Source organism: Apteryx rowi, unplaced genomic scaffold, assembly GCF_003343035.1.
Source record: "Apteryx rowi isolate R43461 unplaced genomic scaffold, aptRow1 scaffold_629, whole genome shotgun sequence".
NCBI lineage: Eukaryota > Metazoa > Chordata > Aves > Apterygiformes > Apterygidae > Apteryx > Apteryx rowi.
Genome location: NW_020450904.1, coordinates 37,126 through 57,835, shown reverse-complemented (window position 1 = coordinate 57,835; position 20,710 = coordinate 37,126). Strand labels below are relative to the sequence as shown.

General features: G+C 36.6%; 1 protein-coding gene across 1 annotated transcript in view; it reads right to left on the bottom strand.

Annotated features, from left to right (window-relative positions):
- The window catches only part of LOC112974826 (pinopsin-like), a 91,015-nt gene that overhangs the window by 40,401 nt on the left and 29,904 nt on the right, over window positions 1-20,710 (bottom strand). Inside the window, exon 4 of the mRNA XM_026084189.1 lies at window positions 20,038-20,363. Within this exon, the coding sequence (XP_025939974.1) occupies window positions 20,038-20,363 (326 nt within the window). The remainder of the gene's footprint in view (window positions 1-20,037; window positions 20,364-20,710) is intronic.

Here is a 20,710-nt window from a genome sequence, read left to right as displayed (position 1 = left end):
GATTATCTTCTCTGATATATCCTTAAATCCTTATTATCCATAATTGGTAAGATTGTGAAGGGTAGATAGGATTCTCCAACTCTCTCTCTAAAAATTATTTGAAGAACCTAAGATGTAAAAAGTTTTTCAATACAGGAAAAACAGGAAGCCAGATAGAAAACTGGTGGAACCATATGATGATAAAAGTATAAAAGGTGTACTCAGGGCTGAGAGGCTCTAGGACGGAAGTGTCATGAATTCTTTGCATCAGTCTTCACTGCTGAAGATCCCATGCATTCTTCGTAGCAGATATATTAGAAGACCTACACCAGTTTGAGGTAAAATTGCAAGTATTAAACCAAACAGATAAGTTAGTGGATGCTGAGGGAGTCCTCTGGGAATGGGCCACAGAAGGTGACCATATTTGCATGCATTACCTAGATAGCATCTCCTGTTGTCATTGTCAGTAGCAGAATACTGGCATGACAGACCACCAGTGGGGAACTCCTTATGCTCATATGAAACACTGGAGGAGCTGCATGCTTAATTTAGTGTAGGGAACAAGAGTATAGTTGCAGACTTTGTCTTATAATGTCTGTATGAAAAAACTAAGCTAGAGATTATGAACGCTTCAGCTATAAGTTCTTCTAGATCTTTCTTTTAGCATTACAGTCTGCTTGCATTCCAGAATAAATGATCATTCTAACAGACATTGTATGTATCACTTTATGCTGAAGGGGCTCTCCTAAGCTTCATATTTTACTTCACTATCTATATATACTTATTTATATTTTATATCTTTATATTTTATATTTTTATTTTTTATATTTTTATATTTTTATATTTTATATTTTATTTATATTTTACTTCACTATCTATATATACTTATTTATTCCTAGAATGATATTTTTATGTGTATGCTGTTCACATCAAGGAAAAAAATTAATCTGAAGGCAATAGCCACAATTATTTCATCCTGTGGACACAGGAAGACAGACAAAAACAATTTTCTGAAAGTTTTTTTTTTCCTCTCAAAGATATTTTTGTACTACCTTGAACATGAGATTAGGCAATTACTAAGCCACCAAATGCCACACAATTCCAAAAATTGCCCATAGCACAGAGTATTCATCCAAGAAGGGTGTACCTACAGACTACTTGCAGCTGACTTTGCAAGAGCCTCTACTGTTCTTCACTGAAACAAAGTTCACCGAGCCTACTTTAAGGCAGGTCAGTGATTTCTATGGAGATGTCAGCATCACTTAGGGAAGAAGTGGCAGTTTTATAGCACTGCTAGAGACCTACTGGCATTTCTAAGAGAGAGTCAAACATTTTAAAAGTGATGAGCTGCATTAACTTCACCACACTGGGATAAATCCTTTTCATACCTTTGCAGAAGGAGCACAATACAGATGATAGTGCTGAAACACACATGTAAAGTATACTGCCAGTCAATGACAGTGTTTGTATGGAATATAGATGCATTACATGTTAAAAGTAGAATGTGCAGCTCTACAAAAATTGTTCAGTTGGCGAGCTCCATTTCAGTTTTATCTTTGGTCTGTAATCATATGTAAAATAAAATGTAGGAGGCTACTGGTTTGTGATAAGCACACTCTCTTTGAAAGAAAGCAATGAAAGACAGTAATAGTCCATCACATTATATTGGCTTTGATACTACTCATTCTTTTGAATCTTGACAGCTCCAAGTGCTCTGAGCCTGTAAACTAGCATTATCATGACAGAAAAAGAATTTCAGTAAGAAAAAGACTAAAGTAATCACTTAGAAAATGACCTGAACATAAGACAACTGCTACTGGGACTTTAGTTCTAAATAGTATTTGCTTTTTCCTCAAAAAATTTTTTTTCTAGTTTGTTTGGGGGGGAGGGGGGAGGCAAGACTGTTGCAGGCAGATTTCTATATTGTTACTTTGCTGCAATATTCCAGAAAGCACTTTTGTAAGTGATTTCTGCAAGTAGCACAGACTTGTGGGTTATAGGGGAACAAGAAGAACAACACAGTAGTGATGGCAACTGAAAACAGTCAATGCAGATTCCAAATTTTATTTCCAAAGCAGAAAATTTGTTATCGCACTGTATCAGTTCATTTGAGCTATTTGCCATGTATTCCCACATACCTTGAGGTGATAAAAGGGCACACTAGCAGACTTCTATCAGTTAAAACCAGATCATGGCTTTTCTTTAGCCTACTTTCATATTTGTATGCAGTGGTTATAACTCTAGAGTAGGGAAGTGGCAGCTTAACAGATAACAGACTAATCTTCCACCTGTGAGACCACTGAATCTGTATCTAAGTAGCTATCAGTTTGTACAGCTGCAGTTTTTTTCTCAGGAGAAATCCAAGAGTAACCTTACATAGAGACTAAAGATGTAGTTCTATCAGAATGGTTTGATCAGAATGGTTTGATCAGTAAACCTGACCAGTCATTTATGCCTTAATGTATTTATGAATTTAGATGGAAACAATCATTTTCAGCAAGCTCTCTGTTGATCAACACTAAAATGAATGGAAAAGTAAATGAATGGAAAAGGAAAGGAACTTAAAGGAATGGAAAGAAATTGAAAGGAAAGGAGAAAGGGGAATGAGCAGTGGGGAAATCTGGCTACTGAATAATCTATTTTATGAAAATCTCCACAAAGAGGCATGGTTTAAATCTTTCATTTCCTTTCCAGTTTGTGGATGGTAAGAATTCTGTATAATGCCCAAGCATTAGAAGACCTGAAAAAAAGTTGTTAAGCTAAGCAGAATGTGGTGTGGCACAGTTAGATCTTGCTTGTTTATGTGGGTAGACATGGAAATTCAGAGCTGAAACTCTGCTTCTGAAATGTGGTTTATATATCCAGAGAATTCAGTGGGACTGTACATGGACCAGTCTACTTACTTGCTTGGGTCATATTATAATCTTGGAGTTTGGGATTTTAGCTTGAAGAAGTTGAGTGCCTCTTCTTAGGCTTCTGTTTCCAAAGTAATTTTTTTGGTTTCAATTAGTTACTGTCCATGATTAAGTGACCAGCCAAATTAGTGATTGGTTTCTGAACTGTAGTTACACCTGTATCTTTGTCTCTACAAAAAGCATAGTGCAAAAGAAGCAATGTGAATCTGTATTCTTTTTGCTTGTTAATTATTCATTTAAAAGCTCTGAAAAAAAATCATATGTTTTACTTTAAAGATAAAGGACACTTTAAGCCACATTCCTGCCCTTTTCCTAATCTGTTGTCTAAATTCATTCTGGGAACTCTCTCAGCCCAGCTGAAAGAGTTAACGCATTAAATTCTTCACAGGGATTCTGTCTTAAATGTTTTAGTAAATAAAATTGGCCATGAAGAACCAATGATAAATAAAATAATAAGTTTAAGTAAATAAATACTCTTTTCCATTATGTTTAATCTGGATTCACATTGCTAGTTATTAGTGTCATAATTCTCCAGCTAACCAGAGAAAATGTCAAGAGTAAAGGATTTTGTACAATAGTTGGTGCCCAATGCCACAAAACTGAAGTGAGGAAAAAATCATGTTACGAATAAAATTTGTCATTTTTAACAGCTGGAGAGATTAACCACTGAACCAGGCTTTCCAGGGAAGTAGTAGAATCTTCCTTTCTTAAACTCCATAAATCAAGGATGGATGCATTTCTGGAAGATGGACTTATGCTTTGTGAAACACATTGTATTAGTTTGAAAGAAGAGCAGCATCTCAGTGAAACATTCTGGCCACAGGTTGGCAGACTAGATAATCCAACGATCCCTTCTGGAGCTGAATTCTTATTAATCTTTAAACAAGCTTCCTAGGATAGACAAGAGCTGAATTTATAATTTGAACAATAAGCAAGCAAAAACAAGACAAAAATAACCTAGAAAACCTAACTTAAAGAAACAGAGCTTCTTGAGCTTTGCTTTCCTTTACAGGTTATTTTTCAGAAATTGAAGCCAGCTTCAGTTAAAACAAGTGATTATGTTTAGAATCACAAATGCAACAAATTAACAACACTGGTTAACCGCTATGACTTAACCTGGAAGATGAATGAGACCAGTAAATCTTATCACTAAAATGTATGTCCAGGGCAATGCCTTTATTTGCTTATACGGCAGAATTAAAGGCTCAGTCTGTCCAAGAGGATTATCAACATACCAAAGCCCTTAAAAAAACCCTGATTTTTCAGAGCTGCTATTTTTGGCTTAATGAGCAAGCTTTTCTTTTATTTCATGGCAGTTCCTCTTAATGCATACAAGTATGGCATGAGCATCAGAATGACAGACAAAGTCAAATGTAGAATGACTCTCAAATGTGGCACCACAACTGAAAGATGATAATGTTTGAACAGCGTTTTCTAAGGATGTTTTTCTCACTATTTAATCTCTTCTTGAATGACAATTGTTCTGTAGCTCTAGACACAGTCATTAGGAGAAAAAGAAAAGGCACAAAAAAGACTACGTCCTTTTCAAATAGGTGAGCAAAATTCCACACAGCATGCAAGTTTATGTGATGGTATAATAACATTTGGGATTTTGCTCTCAATTCCTTTCATAACACTTCATAAACAACCTAAATATTTTCTTGGTTATCCTGAGCACAGAACTGAATTTTTTCACAAAATTACTCAAAGTAACTCCAAGATCTCATTGAAGAGTGGTAACCAAAAGCCCTTAGTTATATATGTATTGCTAAGGTTTCCTTTCTCCATACAAAGGATCGTACCTCAGGCACTGTTATCACCTACTGCTCTCATAGGCTCTGCAAACTCCATTCTGCTCCTCTAGCAGTACTGGGGCCACTGTTACCCACCTTCACCCTTGAGCTATGATGCTACTGCCAAAGCTACTTGCTCCCTTGATTCATGGGTTTCCTGCTTCAGACAACCGCTACTGACCATTATCCGGCTCTGCCAATCTGGACCTCGAATACTGCTGCTTGCTTTCATAATCAATGGCACTCATTTCCCAGGTGATGTTCTCAATAGATATTTGCTATTATATCAATCTGTTTGGTTTTGTTTCTTTTCAAGGAGGTTGTAACAAGCACTACCAGAGATGATATATGCTCTGGATTTAGATTTTGAATCCCTGCACAGGGATCTATGGTCAGATACTTATATCACTCTGTTTGCAAATTAATACTACTCCCAATTGCAAAATGTGTCCTTTATCTTCCCAGGAAGAGGTTGGCACTAGGATAATATTCTTTTACAGCCTAATTTTGCTTTAGATATACTGGTCAGGCTCTCTCTCTCTTTTTTTTTTTTTTTTTTTTCTTGACAATAATATATATCATTTGACTACATCTAGGGAAGCAACATAGATATTTTAAATAATCTTCTAGATTTTTTTCTAATTCCAGTTTCAAGGGATCTAGCATATGTCTGGGACAGTACCAAGACACAAATTACTCCAGCAAAGATTTATTAACACGTCTGTTCAAGTCAATATCTGTAAAATACAGATATTACACATTCAGGTTACTTGTGAGTTACATTCTCATTTCTGAGTTCTGTTCTGGAAGAATTATTCAGAGTGCAATGAGCAAACTGGAATGGCTAAAGTCAGAGCCACTATGAAGCCTGTCCACCATGAACTTTACCACCTGTGAGAGAAAAGGGTAGTTTAAAGGATGGTTTCTTATAAAATTCCACAGTTCTTCTGAACAAACCTAAACTAATCGAGCAATACCTGTACATCCCCAAGAAAAGGTCAAAGCAAAAAGAATACTGAGCTAACAAGATGATTCAGCAGGCTGAAATCGTATTTCTTTTCACTTGACATTTAGACTGAATTAACATCCTGAACTTACTCAGCAAGCAATGGAGCTCAAAGCAAATGCATTTACTTTTATATTGAGAAAATCCAAAATGTGCCAGAGTCACATGACTAAGCACCTACTGAGCCTTGACCACCCTGGAGTACAGAAGCATGAGCAGGGCAGAAGAGCTTTTTCACCACTGGAGAGTGAAAGAAAACATACAAAAAGAAAGGGCTCCCACAAGTAGCATGCAATTAATAAAAGGCCAAGGCCAGATTGCCAACTGCAGTTAAAAATTTTCTCCACAAAGGGCTTAGAGATTGACGTGAAAAGACCAGGTTGAAAAGATATGAAAGCCCATTCTTTTAACTTGACATTTAGACTGAACTAATATCTTCAACTTGCTCAGCAAGTGAGGGAGATAAAAGGACAGGCTTTTAGTGAGTGCCTGCAAGCCATACAAATGGTGAAAATAGAAAGCAATATCTGGTAGAATTAGTTAGGTGAACATTTCCAGAGGTGGGTGTTTTCTCAGGCCCATCTCTTACTGAAGGTATCAGAACAGAGTTGAGTGCTATTGGTCCTTAACTAGAGATATCTATGATCAGAAACTAGCGGCAATACTCATCCTATTTTCTGTGCAAGGAAATGGCTTGTTTATAGTGTTTTTACAAACTTAAAACCAAGCTTTAAACAAGCTCAATGAGACTGCTGATAGGAACAGAGATATGCATATGCTTCAGTGTTCACAGGGCAGACCAAGCTCCATTCATTATAGGAACGTTAGCCCCCTTTTTTTTTTAATTTAGGCTCAGAATATTTATGAGTTTCTTTCATTTCTACTTCTATGCAGGTTGTTTTTATTCATATTTTGTTTATGATTAATATTTAGTAGGCCAGAGATAAGCAGCAAGATCACCGCTAAATGGATATTTCTCTTTCCATACGTTCTGGTCGATTTCCGGAGAGGTGTTACATTATTAGATAAAATGGACAGCATCAGCCTTCTGAAACACTGCAATATTGTGCCTCGTCTCCCTTTTACGTGACTAGAAACAAAACTGTCTGATATTACCAAGATCCTCTTATTAAACACCTTACATGCTTTTTATTATCTAAGAAGCTGTTTAGTTGACAGATCTCCCATTCGAATTTAGATTACCACTCTTAAGTACAACAGAAGGTGTGGAATATATCCTAAAGGCAGCCCTATCACATACTCAGCTGTGATTAATCTAACTGCTTAGCAGATGTCACTTGTGCTATCAAAAGCCAAACAGTTACCCATTCATGGTAAGCTAAGATCACCCTACCTCAATCCAGAGACAGTTGTTCATTGTTTTAAGATGCATGTAGTGTCGGCTTTTTAAAAGAATAACCATGGCAAGAAGATGCTTATCTAACAGAAAAGTGAAGCCTCAGATCCAGAAATCTTAAAAAGTAAGACTGAACGTTCATTCTTTACGTATCTTGTAATAAAAGAAGAAGAATGAATCGAGGCCACATACAGGGCAATGGTTGTTATAATGAAAACTGTATGGAATAGAAAACTTAAGGAAGTCAATGGATTAAGTGCTATCTTCTCAAAAATAACTTGAGAAATACAGTAATATACTTTATGTAGATTTCTCTGAAGGAAACACTAGCTACTTATATCTTTTCCTTCCTAGCCTTCGCCTGTCCAGAGGGGTACTGATTTACTGCATAAGTATTCCTGCTATTTTGAAGATCTCTGTAATTAAGCAGTTCAAGAGCTCACCTGAAAACTTCATTAATTACAAAGTGAAGTTCAAATGAATCATTTGCCTGATAATAAGAGATGTAACGCTCTCTCCGTGGTCTGATAGATCCACATCGTTTCTCCTAGGAAGGTTCAAAACAAATGCTCTTTCAGTGAAGGAGGCTTCCTTTAAAATTAAAGTGTCAGATGCAAACTGGAAATTGCCTGAACAGTATCCATATTCTTCCAGCAGGACCAGATGTTTTGAAGAGCCATATGCTAGAACTTAATTAAAAATGCTGTAAAAGCCTCTACTCTACTCTATTTTGCACAGACTGTTTTCACTCCAACCGAGGCGGCACTCAGGCGGAGTGCAGGGTGTTAGCTCCTAGACCTACCCAGCTGCGGCTCTGTGACCGACGTGAGATATACCCCGAACCCCAACTGCTGTCAAGGCAGTGGTACCACTCCCATCCTCTCACTCCAGCCTTTCTTTCCCACCTTCACATTTCCTTCCCACCCTGCCACATTCATAAAAAAAGATTTATGTTCAGCCAGATGACTGCCCCAGTTATACTCTAACAACCCCTTCCTCTGTGCCCCAAACAGTTCATACAGTTGGTATCCTAGCAAAAAGTTGTGAACTTTCTGTTGAAGCATCAGAGTTTGACCTTAAATTTGTGTTTAATCCAGCTGAGTTAGACTGCATAATGAATACAGTAGGATTATACTCTATCCAAGTTTAGACTGTTGCCTAATTAAAAGCACTTTGGTTGTTGCCAATCTGTTTTCTTTGATACAGATGAATGAAATGCAGCCTAAAGTAGAAGTCTGTGTGTTTAAAATCTTATTGGACCTATTTCTGCCATCTTTTGTGACTTGTGACAGTGGCCTCACTTTATCATCAGGGCCACTCAAACGTGTAAAGCCAAGCTGCCTATTAAGATACTAGTAAATTGAAGTATGACCCCAGTTTTAATCTACTGGAACACAGAAGCTAATTTCCACTGACTCACTGTGAGACGGGTCCAAATAGTCTAGTCATCTCTTTATCTTTTTCAGCTCAGCTGCAAGAAGTCAGACTTTTCTGAAATGCTGTCTCTAAAAAGAGGTTTCCCAGATAAAGCAACAATAATTTAGTAAAGGGAAAAAATTCCATAAAAAGTCCTGGCTGATTACTTTAGTAACAGAGGAAAAAAATTACTAACAAAAAAAAATCCCTGTAATAATGCTGATCTGGACTGACTGTATGAAAGAGATGGAGTGTATAATTAGACCATGTGAAAATTAGTGTGACGTTCCAACATTTCTTCACCATACTGATGAGGCTCAGCAAGCTAAATACTAGTATTTGCACTTTTGCCCTTGTAAAATCTGAAGGGCAATGAACCACTATGTAAATGTGAAAGCTGCACATCTATTACCATATCACATCATGCATACTGAACAGGGTGGTGAAGATGAAGAAAGTGGAAATGTGTTTAGTTAAAACCACAGAAACCCTCTTGGTATTTTATAAGCAAGCAGCACTGCAACAGTGAAATACAGGAGTTTAATTTGCAAAGAGACAGATTACAGATCAGGTAAGATTCAAATCAGAATTATTCTAGTGCGACATTTCTGCTCTGGGAAACTCATTCACAAAAGTGAAAATATTCTGTGGGAACATGCAAATTTGAGACATTTCTGGTGAAACCCAAGAAATTTTCCTAGGTTTCTCTCTCGCTCCTTGACAATTTACCTGCCAGAGATGTAAAATGCCTGGTCTTTTGGTTCCCAGTTACCTCATGGAACTATTGTATTCAGGATCCTGGAATTAACAAGTATTCTAGCTCATCAGCTCCAAGAATTTCCAGGCTTTCTTGTGCCATGTCATGTTGGCTAAGCAACTGCTGTCACAGGGCACCAAGACCTTGAGTGGTTTCAGGGTCAAGAAAGACTATTTTATTTTATAACATCTAAATGTCTAGTGGAGGATTATGTGAAAAATAAAATACTGCTGGTTTCCTAAGCTGTGAAAAATAAAATGGTTTAGATTTTTTCTCCTTATTCAAGACAAGAAATCTCTCCACCAAAAATCTCAAGCTGGGAGGAGACCAGAAAGTCTATTTCCCAACCAGCTCTATTTAAAATAGTTTTCACAATTGTCTGAAGTTAAGGAAAAAAAGCCAGAAATTTAGAAATTCATGTGCACACACAGAACTTTTTCATACAAGAAGCTGCCTTTAGGGAAGACAAGAAAATTCCAGTTTTCTTAAAACTGAATTAAAATCAAACCTCTCTGGAAAAGAAAGACATGGACCAGGCACATATTTTTAAAAGCATGAATAGCTATGTTTATGTCTACGAAGTGAGATCACTCTCTCAACCCCTGATCATCCAGCCTGCCTACCTGTTAGCATGCTTGGCTCCCCAGCACAGTTTTGCCCTAGAACTCTTTATGATGATGCCCTCAGCCACTATTTTAAAGACAGAAAGTATCAGAGGTAATCTGCTGTAGGGGGTATGGTCAAGGCTGCACCAGGCGCAGCCAGCTTTTTCCATCACCTTCGGACACTGTACCTGCAGACCTGTGCTCACAAACATCTCTGCTATAGATCAGGGCACACCATAGCAATCCTCAGCTTCATGCTATAAAAACTCACCACTCTAGTAACCTGGAATGCAGCCCTCACATCATTTCAGACACTTTCAGTTGGGGAAAGAAGGAAAATATTAGCTACTGTATTTGAGAGCCACAGGGACACTCTAGAAGGTCCAGAGGAGGTCATCTTATCTTTAATTAGGTTAATTTGAGCTATAGGATCAGAAAATACTGGAGACGCTAGACAGAAATGACCTGGTATTTCTCACTTTTTTTGTGGATGAAACAGCTTGAGTGTTGAGTAGCTAAAAATGTAATTTTTACCTTGACTGTGGTAAAATGATATGATCCATTTCATAACTTTACATAGGTTAATAATTTTATATTATTGACTGAGATAGTAAAAGCCTGGCAGTTCCTTTCCTCTGGCACCTTGAACCTGTATTTATGCAGAGGTTCACCTCTGCAAATGTGCAACTTGGAGAAGTGAGCTAGGCAAAAAACCCTACCTCACAGATCATTTCCCTACTAATGTTTCTTTGAAATGATGTTTATTCTTGATTTTATGCATTCATCCTTCTTTTACATGTTTTTGATTTTCATTGTGTAATCACATAATCATCTTTTGCATACATTTCATCTCTGTGGCATGTGGATTTGTGTGTCGTATCTCTATTCCATTGTTCTTTACTGCATGATTAAGTTTGCAGGCAAAATTATTTTCATCTATGTGAATGAATATTGTCTTTGGGCACTGAACCTTGAAGTTTCAGGATTTCCCAAACACTGGAAGGAGGGCAAATACAAGGTACCAATGAATGGTAATAGTTACTACAAAAGTCAAAAGTCCACGGCTAAATCCTGTCTGCAGGTACAAGTAACACAGGACTAACCTGGAGAATAAGGGTGGAAGAAGTCATTCTATGTCTACATTGCAGATAGGCCCTTGCAAGCGTTTCTGCCAGGGAAACACCTCTATAGTGCTACCTGCAGGATAATGTGTTTTGCTCAAAGTCTGGTTGCCAGGGACCCTGCCTAAGGTCACAACTTAGTCTCTTAAGTGGAGTCAAACTACAGGAGAGTGAATAACTGCAGCTCAATTCTTAGTGCTGAGATGTAAGTAAACAAAAAAAAAAAAATTCTCTACTGCACAGAACACTTTTCTGTAAATTTAACCTTTCCAATTTTTATATCTAGTGATTTAAAAAAAAGTTATGCTTTTACCTATCATGAAAAATCTTTACAAAACAATCTCCTGAAATGAGACAATGTGAGTGCTTGGTATTGGTGTACACCATCTGCTCTTAACTGAAAGACCTGTCAGACCTCAGCCTATTCTTTACGGAGATAATGCATCCAAAGATTAAAGCATCAGATCTTAAATTTCTATTAGTTTGTTATTGAAGCTTGTGACAAGCTTTTTTCCTCACAAGTTTAATTAAAGAATGAAAAATGGCAAACCCAATGAAATTCTATTTTCTGCCGAGCCGTTAGTTTGATTTACAATGAATTTGTATAGCACCTGATTTATGCTAACCTTGCATTGCTACTTCTCCACTAAATACAAACAATAAACTAATGATTTACACCTACGTAAGCACAGGGGAAACAAGATCATAGTCCTTTCCCATTCTTGTTTCCTTTCCAACATGCTCTGACCTCAAAAAATGAAGAGTAACCTGGTCAGGCATGCTTCAACAGTCAGTCTACGCTTTTTAATTAGAAATACAGAGAACATCCCTGAGTGAACATTTCCATCATCCAGGAGCTAGACATGTGTGTATACAAGACCTGACAGCAAGTCTCTAAACACCTTAGAAGGTATTTCATGTTGAATGGACTCACCTTATCTTCTTTTCCCTTAACAACTGAGATGCTGAACTTATGTGCCTTGCAGCTATACACAGAGAAAAAAATGTTAGCCATTTTCTTTATTTCTCAGGATTTTGCACTCTTCTCAGCTGCTATAGAAAACCCTGGATTTTGTGCCCATGAGGCAGACTCCTTCCACAAAAAGTGCTATTAATGCGGTGCACAAAACTGAAAACATTTTTACAGTTGAAGCAGTGAATCCTAAAAATCAATGCTCATACTAACTATATTACATGCTTGTGATATACTCATGCTCATACTAGCTATATTATGCTCACGATAGCTATATTACAATCTACTCACCTTCTGGGAAAATCCTAACATTTAAGAAAGAATACAAAAATAAGTCAGTCCTTTAAAATTAACCATGCCGATAAATCTTCCTCTGAGGTAATCAAAACAACTTTATATGCTAGCAAGCTGATTATAGAAAAAGAACCAGCTAACAGGAATAATCAATGTTTGCTTCACTGAAATATCCTTGAACAGAAATGTAAGGATAGAGCTGTTTGAAATTTGGAATTCTGACATCTGAAAATTGCTGTTAATGAAAGTAAAAACAAGTATTTTTTAAGTCCTCATGAAATAAATTCCAAAATTCAGTTTCAGAATGCTACAGATCTTATTTCAAAAGTTATTGTTACATTTGTATTTTTTATTATGTGCTGGCATAGGATAACAATACCATAATGGCATAAATATTTAAATACTGTACTGTTGTTTTGAAAATCACTGAAAACAGGTACTTTTTTATTAAGAAATGATTGATATAGTGTATCCACTTTTCAAGCTCAAAGGGGATATCAACTGTAATACAGTTTACTACTAGTGAGATTCATCTTACATGCTTTTGTTTGACAAAAGTTGTCTATTTTGAGATTAAATAAATGACCTCCTTGGAGGTGCCTGTCTTTCTGTATCGACCTCAGAGGGAATGCAAACAAAAAACTTAGACTAGATAGATGCCTAAAGTGCCTTGAACTCTCACAGTTAACTTCTCAATATTAGATGCTTTACTTCTGTAGAGTGAGAATAGTAGTATCAACTTTACAAAGCATTGCAAAACCCATGTGTATGCAGAACATTTATAAACTGCCAAAGGAAAATAATTACGGAAACGTCTTCGCTGAAAGAAGAAAGGAGGAAATCTGTGTGTGTAAAAAATAGCATCAGGATAAAAGAGATGAAGGAAGCAATGAGACTCAGGGCCTGTGAAAAACAAAAGTTGTTGTAGAAGCTATCAGTCAGAATATTTTTAAATAAGAAAAGAAGCTGATATGCTAAGAAGTTTACATTCCTCTAAGGCCACTTACAGATTGTGACCTGATTCTAAATATTCAACACAATAATATTAATTTTCTCTAGGAGAAATGGCAATAGTAATGATTTTTTGGTCTCTCTTTTTTTTTTTTTGTACTCCAAGAATTTCCATGACTTTTTTCTTAACAATTTTCAAAATAGTTGTCTGAGACATGACCTCAACTCCAGGCTTTTGAGAAGCTTCATCATGGTAGAAGCCAAGAAGACTTGAGAATAACTAGATCTTCAGAGAACTGAACACTGATACATACTACATGTAGCTCAATGGATTTCAGGGCTCCTCTTCTTGGAAAGAAAAATATTAAATAAAAAAGTCATGCCAGATGCTTCGCTTTTCCACTTGAGAAATGATCAAGAAATTCAGAGAGAATCATATTTCAATTGCGCTCATAATTTAAAGCTCATTCTTAGTACCAAAAATCCCAAACCTGACAAAAAAGACAAGTTCTAAGTGTTGTTATCATAGAATCAAAAAGTGGCCTGTTACCAGCTTTGTGTTTAAGCTATACAATGGCTTACAATGCAGAATTTGGCAAAGCTCAAGCAACTGCTCAGCAAGGGGATGTTGAATATTGACTGCCATATGCCAGCTGAAGGCTGTGCAGGAAGTTCAGAAATTCTGATTTTGATGATTTTCTTGATAATGGTGGCTATAAACTAGATGATTACATTACTTTTATCACATTCGAAAATCCAGCAGACCCCTTTCATTCATTATGCTGAGATTTATTCCAGCTCTCTCAGCTCTATATGAAGCATATTTCAATTAAGTTCCCATAACCTCATGATGATGTGACAGAAACAATCCATCCATTCATATGAAAATTGAATCTCTTTAGGCTTGCTAATTTATATGTAATTGTGATATCTTTACAGCAAGTTTTAAAAAGGAAAGGCAAAGTTATTTATCATTCTTCCTCTATACCATCAGAAGCTTGGAGAGAATGTATACAGGAGGACCCAAAGGAAAGAAATAACAATTATGAAATTACAGTCATTACATATCTGCCATATAAGCGGATATGGCTGTCTAATGAATATAGATGTCTGAGCATAGATGCAGTTAGGGTCAAACACATTTTAAATTAAGTCAAACCCCAAATGTAGACAATCACATTTGAAAAAGATGATCTGTAGGAACCACGTAACCAAGTCTACATCATCTTTACCTGAATTAGATTTCTTAGGACTTCCTCTTTCATTAAATCATTAAATTAAATTTCATTAAATTAAAGATTTCTAGCTTTGCTTCTAAAATAAGGCCTATGACTACAAAGATGTTTTTAGTTGGAACTTTTAGAAGAGAGAATTAATGGTGCATAACTGCCTTATTAGTTTTCCTCAAGATAAGTCATCACTAGCTTTCCCAAGGTAAGTCATCACTTCAGTGCCATCGGTTTATGATAAAGCTTCAGAAAATCAAGTTTCCCTATAAATAGACATATGAAGCATGTGAAGGAATGATGGAACAATTGTTACTTTTCCATTCTACTCCTTGCATTATCTGAAAATAATTTCATTTCAGTTTAAATCACTGAACATTGTCCTAATGCGTTGTCTTCCTAAAAACAATCATTTCCAAATGAGCTTGAGAACTGGAAACATTCGCAGGAGTGATCTTTCCACTTTATAATCCTTTCCTGACTGCTTGAAAGAACAATGATGCAATAATTTCTTTTACAGATATTTTTAACTGTTCCAAATAATACAGACATAAAATAGGGTTAAGGAGTCAGAAGTCATAAAAGTCTACATCTCTTCTTTCCTTTTCTCTCTAACATTCTTTGTGGGCATAGGAAATTTCAAAACCATCACTGTTATTTATATTGGATGATTTAAAAAAAATACAGCAAAGTTGAAACCTCACCCCATGGAATTCAACATGAGTTTTTATGTTTAGAATTGAGTCACAATTTCATTCTGGGGCTTTATTCCTTAGTCAAATAAGACACATAAGTACTTTTTTTCCAATAAATTTAGCAATTTAATGTCTGGAAGAGGAGTAAGAAACATAGGACACGGCAGCTTTGTAGAGCATAATCTGACCCTCCCTGTTTCATTACAAGGTGACAACATCGTGAAAGGTCAGGCGATGGGATAATAAAAGATGATCTTGTTCTCCTAAGACGCTTGGAAGTTAGAAATCAAGAGGCACTTTTCAGAAGAAACATAAAGAGTTGCTGTATTAGGAGACCCTGAACCCTCCTTTTGGTCACTGGTTAAATTAGCAGTTTCTGAGGAACTAAGTATTAGAACACACATCACAGAGTGGAGGACAAGGCATATTGTTAAGGCTAGCTTCTCACTCAAGTGGGATACTCAATATTTTCTTCTTTTTTTTCATATTTTTTTGGTCAAAAAGTTTCACATGGTATAATTTCAACTTTTCCTTTTGTGGAAAAATTCAGAGTAGAAATGGGGTAATGGCATGAAAGAATGTAATAACTATTTTTCTTATCTACTTTTTCCTTGCTGTTACCAAGAAAAAAGAAAAAATCCCCCACACAAAAGTAGCAATACCAGGTCAGGTCACAAGTCCATCTACTCTAGAACCCTATCTTTACTAGAGGTTATAGCTTCTCTGTGAAAAGGGGCAAAAAAAGATCTAATGTGCCTCAAAAACAAAGTAGAGCCTTGATTTTTGAAGATAAGGTGAAACCAATTCGAAAATTGCAGTAGATGGCCTTGTTTCATTCATCTCTAAAAGGAGTCAGTGTCACCACTGGCCCTTTGCTCACTTCAGCACACAGTCTCTTGCACTGGGCAAGAATTGCATACTCAGATGTGTGCTACACTGTATTTGATTTAAGTCTTTGTACTCTGTTCACAATCCTTCTTATTGTTTTCAATGTCCTAGTTACGTTCCATAAAGAGCTTTTGAGCTTTGCTCAGGCATAAGTTTTGATAAAAGACACTTGCAACGAGAAGAGCCAAGATGAGACTTTCCACAAAACCAGCCTGAAAACTTTTCTTGGAACAATGTTCTTGTCCTTGGGCAGGATTTTTGTATGCAAGTGGGAGATAATGCAGACTGAAGAGATCTCTTTCAAATGTTTTACTAATTTTCATTAGGTTCATATGAGTTCTCTGGGTCCCTCAGTGGAGGATTTTAATCATATTGTGCCTTCTCTGCTACAGTGATCGCAATGCTAATCTCTGTAATTGCACATATGGGAACCCACTTTTCAAACTGTAAACAACTGACACTGAGTTTATAAAGAACATTTTTCCAGGGGGAACACATTGGTGGAGTCAGAGAACTATCTTAAGTCAAAAACTAAAAAGAATCTGATTGTAATGAGAAATAAGCTATTCTCAGTTTCTTCCTCCTCTTCTCTAGAATGCACATGAATGCACATGTTATATATGAATAACATTTTGTGAGGTAGAAAATCTTGTCCCGTTCTTCTTACAGGAATCAGATCCGTTGCATCTAAGAAAGAACTTAAAGAAGAAACTGAATTTCAACATCTGCAGCAGTGGATCAACAGGCCTCATAAAATCTGTATACAAGATTAGCATGAGTAAAAATATGGACTCAGAAGAAAAAAGTCTAATAAAATATTTGTGTTTCTGTATGTCTTAAAATCTGATGCACTGCCAAGATCCCTAAAAGCTTATGAAACCATAGTTTTTTCCATTGGCTCTCCATTTTGAACATTACTTTGCTTAGTATCTCCAAAATGCTCTTACTGTCCAGAGCTCATCCACTCTAGCATTTCCCAGGGCCATGACTTGTGCATCCAGCCCCATCTCTTGGGCTGGACTGAGCTTGACTCCTCCAAGCACGTCACACAAGGATGGCAGCAAAGACCATCTGCAGAACCAGACTCAGTCGTCCAGATAAAGACTCTCTCTTGAAAAAGAAACAAAAAACAAAAAACCCACATATTTTAAAAGAAAATGCTCGAGCAATTCCTAAGGGTCTTCAAACTTGATAAATGTCAAGAACTCTGAGATAACAGTGTAATCATGTTGTAATACTGTATAATGGCATTGTTGTTAACATTATTCATACAGGGGTGCTATTGACTTGTAATTCCTTCAAAATTCCTTCAGAAAAAAGATCTTTTATAGTCTGTATTACTGAAATCCTTGTGCCTTTTACCACTACATGGATTGTAGATGATTTCATAGGAGCTATTAATGCCTAGAGTGACAGAATGCTACAGTGCCTGACTAAATTTAGAGAAGAAAAAAAGAGAAAAGCAGACCTATAATTACAGTTCCTGCAAAGAGAAAATGCAGGCACCATGCCAATTCTTGCATTAACTGGCCCAAACCTATTAAGACATTTCTTCTACCTCAATTAATTTACATTGCAGTACTAGTAATGGCATAACTCCCACACTCTTGATCTCAAGGTGCAAACCATTAATGCTACAATACTGTAATATACAATCTCCTATATATCTTGCAAACATAAGAAATGCATATTTTAGAAAATTTACATAGCAGCTGAAGCTGGGATAACGTGCTTATTAGGTTTGCAATGTTCTCACGTTTCTTCTAATATACTACAAATAGGGTCACAGAAAGACTCTCTTCTTAATCTATGAGACAAGAATATAATCTTTTTGCAAGCTAATGATTTTTTGCTCAGTAGTAACAACATTACAATGTATGTGGTAACCTCTCTAACTTTTTTGTATTACTCTATCTAATCTCTGTAGGTTTGTAAGAATTATTATATTTTTATTTGCCCATTGCTCATCTCTTCTTCCAGTTTGAAATACAATCTGCTTTAGCATTTCACAATCCACCCTGTTTATTACAGAAGAGTTAGGGGAGCTCAAACTGAAGATGAAGTTGTATTGAAGTGATTGTGTAACGATATAATCTTTGGAAATTTAGATATATATCACAGCAAATTTAGGACATGCCAGATTTCAGGATTGTGGTATGATGCTGAGTTTTCTTATTAAGATTCTTATTGCTGAAATATAACTTATCACAGAAATCTTCTGGAAACACCAAGAAAACGTTAAATGTTTTGTGCAAAAATTAAAGATTTAGCTATTCAAGACTTCATCAATGCTCAGGCTGCTGTTATGGCCCTGCATCTGTACAACCTTAGTGAAGAGATACAATATGATCCTCACTGGAGTTCCTTTGTATTTAATAAACCTTAGTTCCCTAAGACCTGCCCTTCCAACAGATTATGCAAGATCCAAGTTTGATTCTTTTTCACTCCCACCATTTACAGTATTTCTCAGGGATCCCTAACCTCAGTGTCCAAGAGACCTCTTGATCACTCTGTAAAGCACTTGGAAGGAGGAGGAGACAGGGTTGTGAAAAATACTATTCCTTCTCCTTTTTTTTCTTTATATAGCCAATTAATCAATAAACCTAGTAACCACAAATAAGGGACCTCCTCATGTCTAAATACAAAATGGCTAGAGATTGCATATATCTTTTCACTGATACTTTGTTCCCTCAGTATTTTTACCACACCTTCTTGAGACCCATCAGGCAGATCTGTGAGATTACTACTTTTAATAAAATTAAATTTCAGAAAAGGTGATTGAAATAACACAAGTCTACATTTACAACTACAAAATAAAGTACATGCTACAGACATTTTATTCACATAAGTATTTGTATGTTGTCGTCATGACTGTTGGCAGTGAAGACTAAGGGAAAGAAGAGAAAAAAGAACAAGAAAATTGTAGTTTATGCACATTATTAGCCATATATGCTCCAGGATCCTACTTCTTTCTTTAAGGCAATGGTAAGTGATATTGCTGCCCAGGGACCAGAGATGGTCTGCAACTTCACTTGGTTTACAGTCAAGGGAAATTTTTTCCATATTACTATTTCACAGCATTAAGATAAGTATTAATGTATGATTCATCAAAGGCATTTTACTGGCCTGCCTAGCACTCCACCAGGAAAAGATTTCTCACTCAGGCTTCGAGTGTTCAGAAAGTTTTGACAAATTATGGAAAAGGCTTGACCTTAACTCTTTATGACTAATCAGAAGTGAACTACTCTACTTTAATTCTGAATGAGAGCCTCTCCTCTGGGATTTACTGACTTTTTTTTTTCTTTTTCCCCCTCATTTAACACCTTAGTTAATTCATCTGAACATTTTAAAGAATCACTTTTTAGAGAACACCTATTCATCGTTATTCATCACTAAGCCATTTCATTACTGTCTCAAGAGCACTAAAACTTTGAAATCCTGTATCTCCTGGCAGGGTCTTTTTGAACATTCATTTTGGAATATCTGCAGTATACCTTAAATCAGTTAGAGGAGTGTCTTAGTAATATTTTAATCAATTTAAGGAAACTTTTAAATGTGGCCTAGAATTACAAGGAGAAGCTAATCCCAGGGATGACTCTGCAAACTGTGGCAGAATTGCATTAATGTAGAATTCTGTCTCCACAGATTAAGAAGTAGAAATTATTAAGATGTTATGACCTAGAAATAGAAAGAAATGAGAACATGGGTGTCTTATTTATAGACAGGTAAACATGTTGGTTGGTGGTGTTGGTTTTACTACTAATTTAACCTTCACCCAGATATACTGGTTTGCTTAGAATACAGCATTTCCATGCCACAAAGTCAGTGTGTATTTGCACGATAACTTATTGTTCTGAATGGAGTTTCAGGAGCATGAGAAAGCTTGGTGAAGACACCACCCCCGCTTTTTCCTGCTCTTCCTTCAGGCTTTCTGTGGTCTTTCATTTGTTTTTGGTGTGTTGTTTAGCTCTCTACCATCAGTACCTCCACTACTAGGTAATGGAGACAAGCAGCATTTGTCTCAACTCAGTCTGCACTATAGAAAACATGCAGTGGCCTACCTGTCTAACAGCGTAAAGGAGACAGCCATAGCAGTATATCATCACCACTACAGGAACGACCAAGCAGAATATGAAGAGACAGATGACGTAGGATGTGGACTTGGCCGACTCAGAGGACCAGCGTACTGAACAGTTGATACCCGCACCTTCTATCCCGTAATTGCTCCATCTGATAAGAGGTGGCACAGTCCAGATCAGGGAGTAAATCCACGAACCACCAACTGCCAGCAAGGCTTTCCGATAGTCAGCGCTGCGTTTGTTGCACAGGGTGAGAGTGCTGTATCGCTCATAGGACAGGACAGCCAAGGAGATCAGGGACACAATGCCTGCAACCAACCAAGCAATGTAAATGTTTACTTTCATTATTTTACCTGGCGTTGGTTTCAAACCCTGAGAAACTAGACCCTTTTCTGGTTATTACATTATATGAGGCAACAATGAAAACTATTTCTGTTATTCTCCACATTTAAATCCATGCTGGACCCTGTTGCTCTGTCCAGCACATCAATTTTTGTTTAACTCGTATTTAGCTTACTGGAAGACTTTCATACTTGAGAGCTATTTCTCTTCTAGGCAGGTTTTCAAAGTTAGCTGTTTTAATGTTACACAGGGGAAATCCATTTTTCACATGAACTAATAAATTGCTGAAAGATTTCCTCACTAAGAAACATTC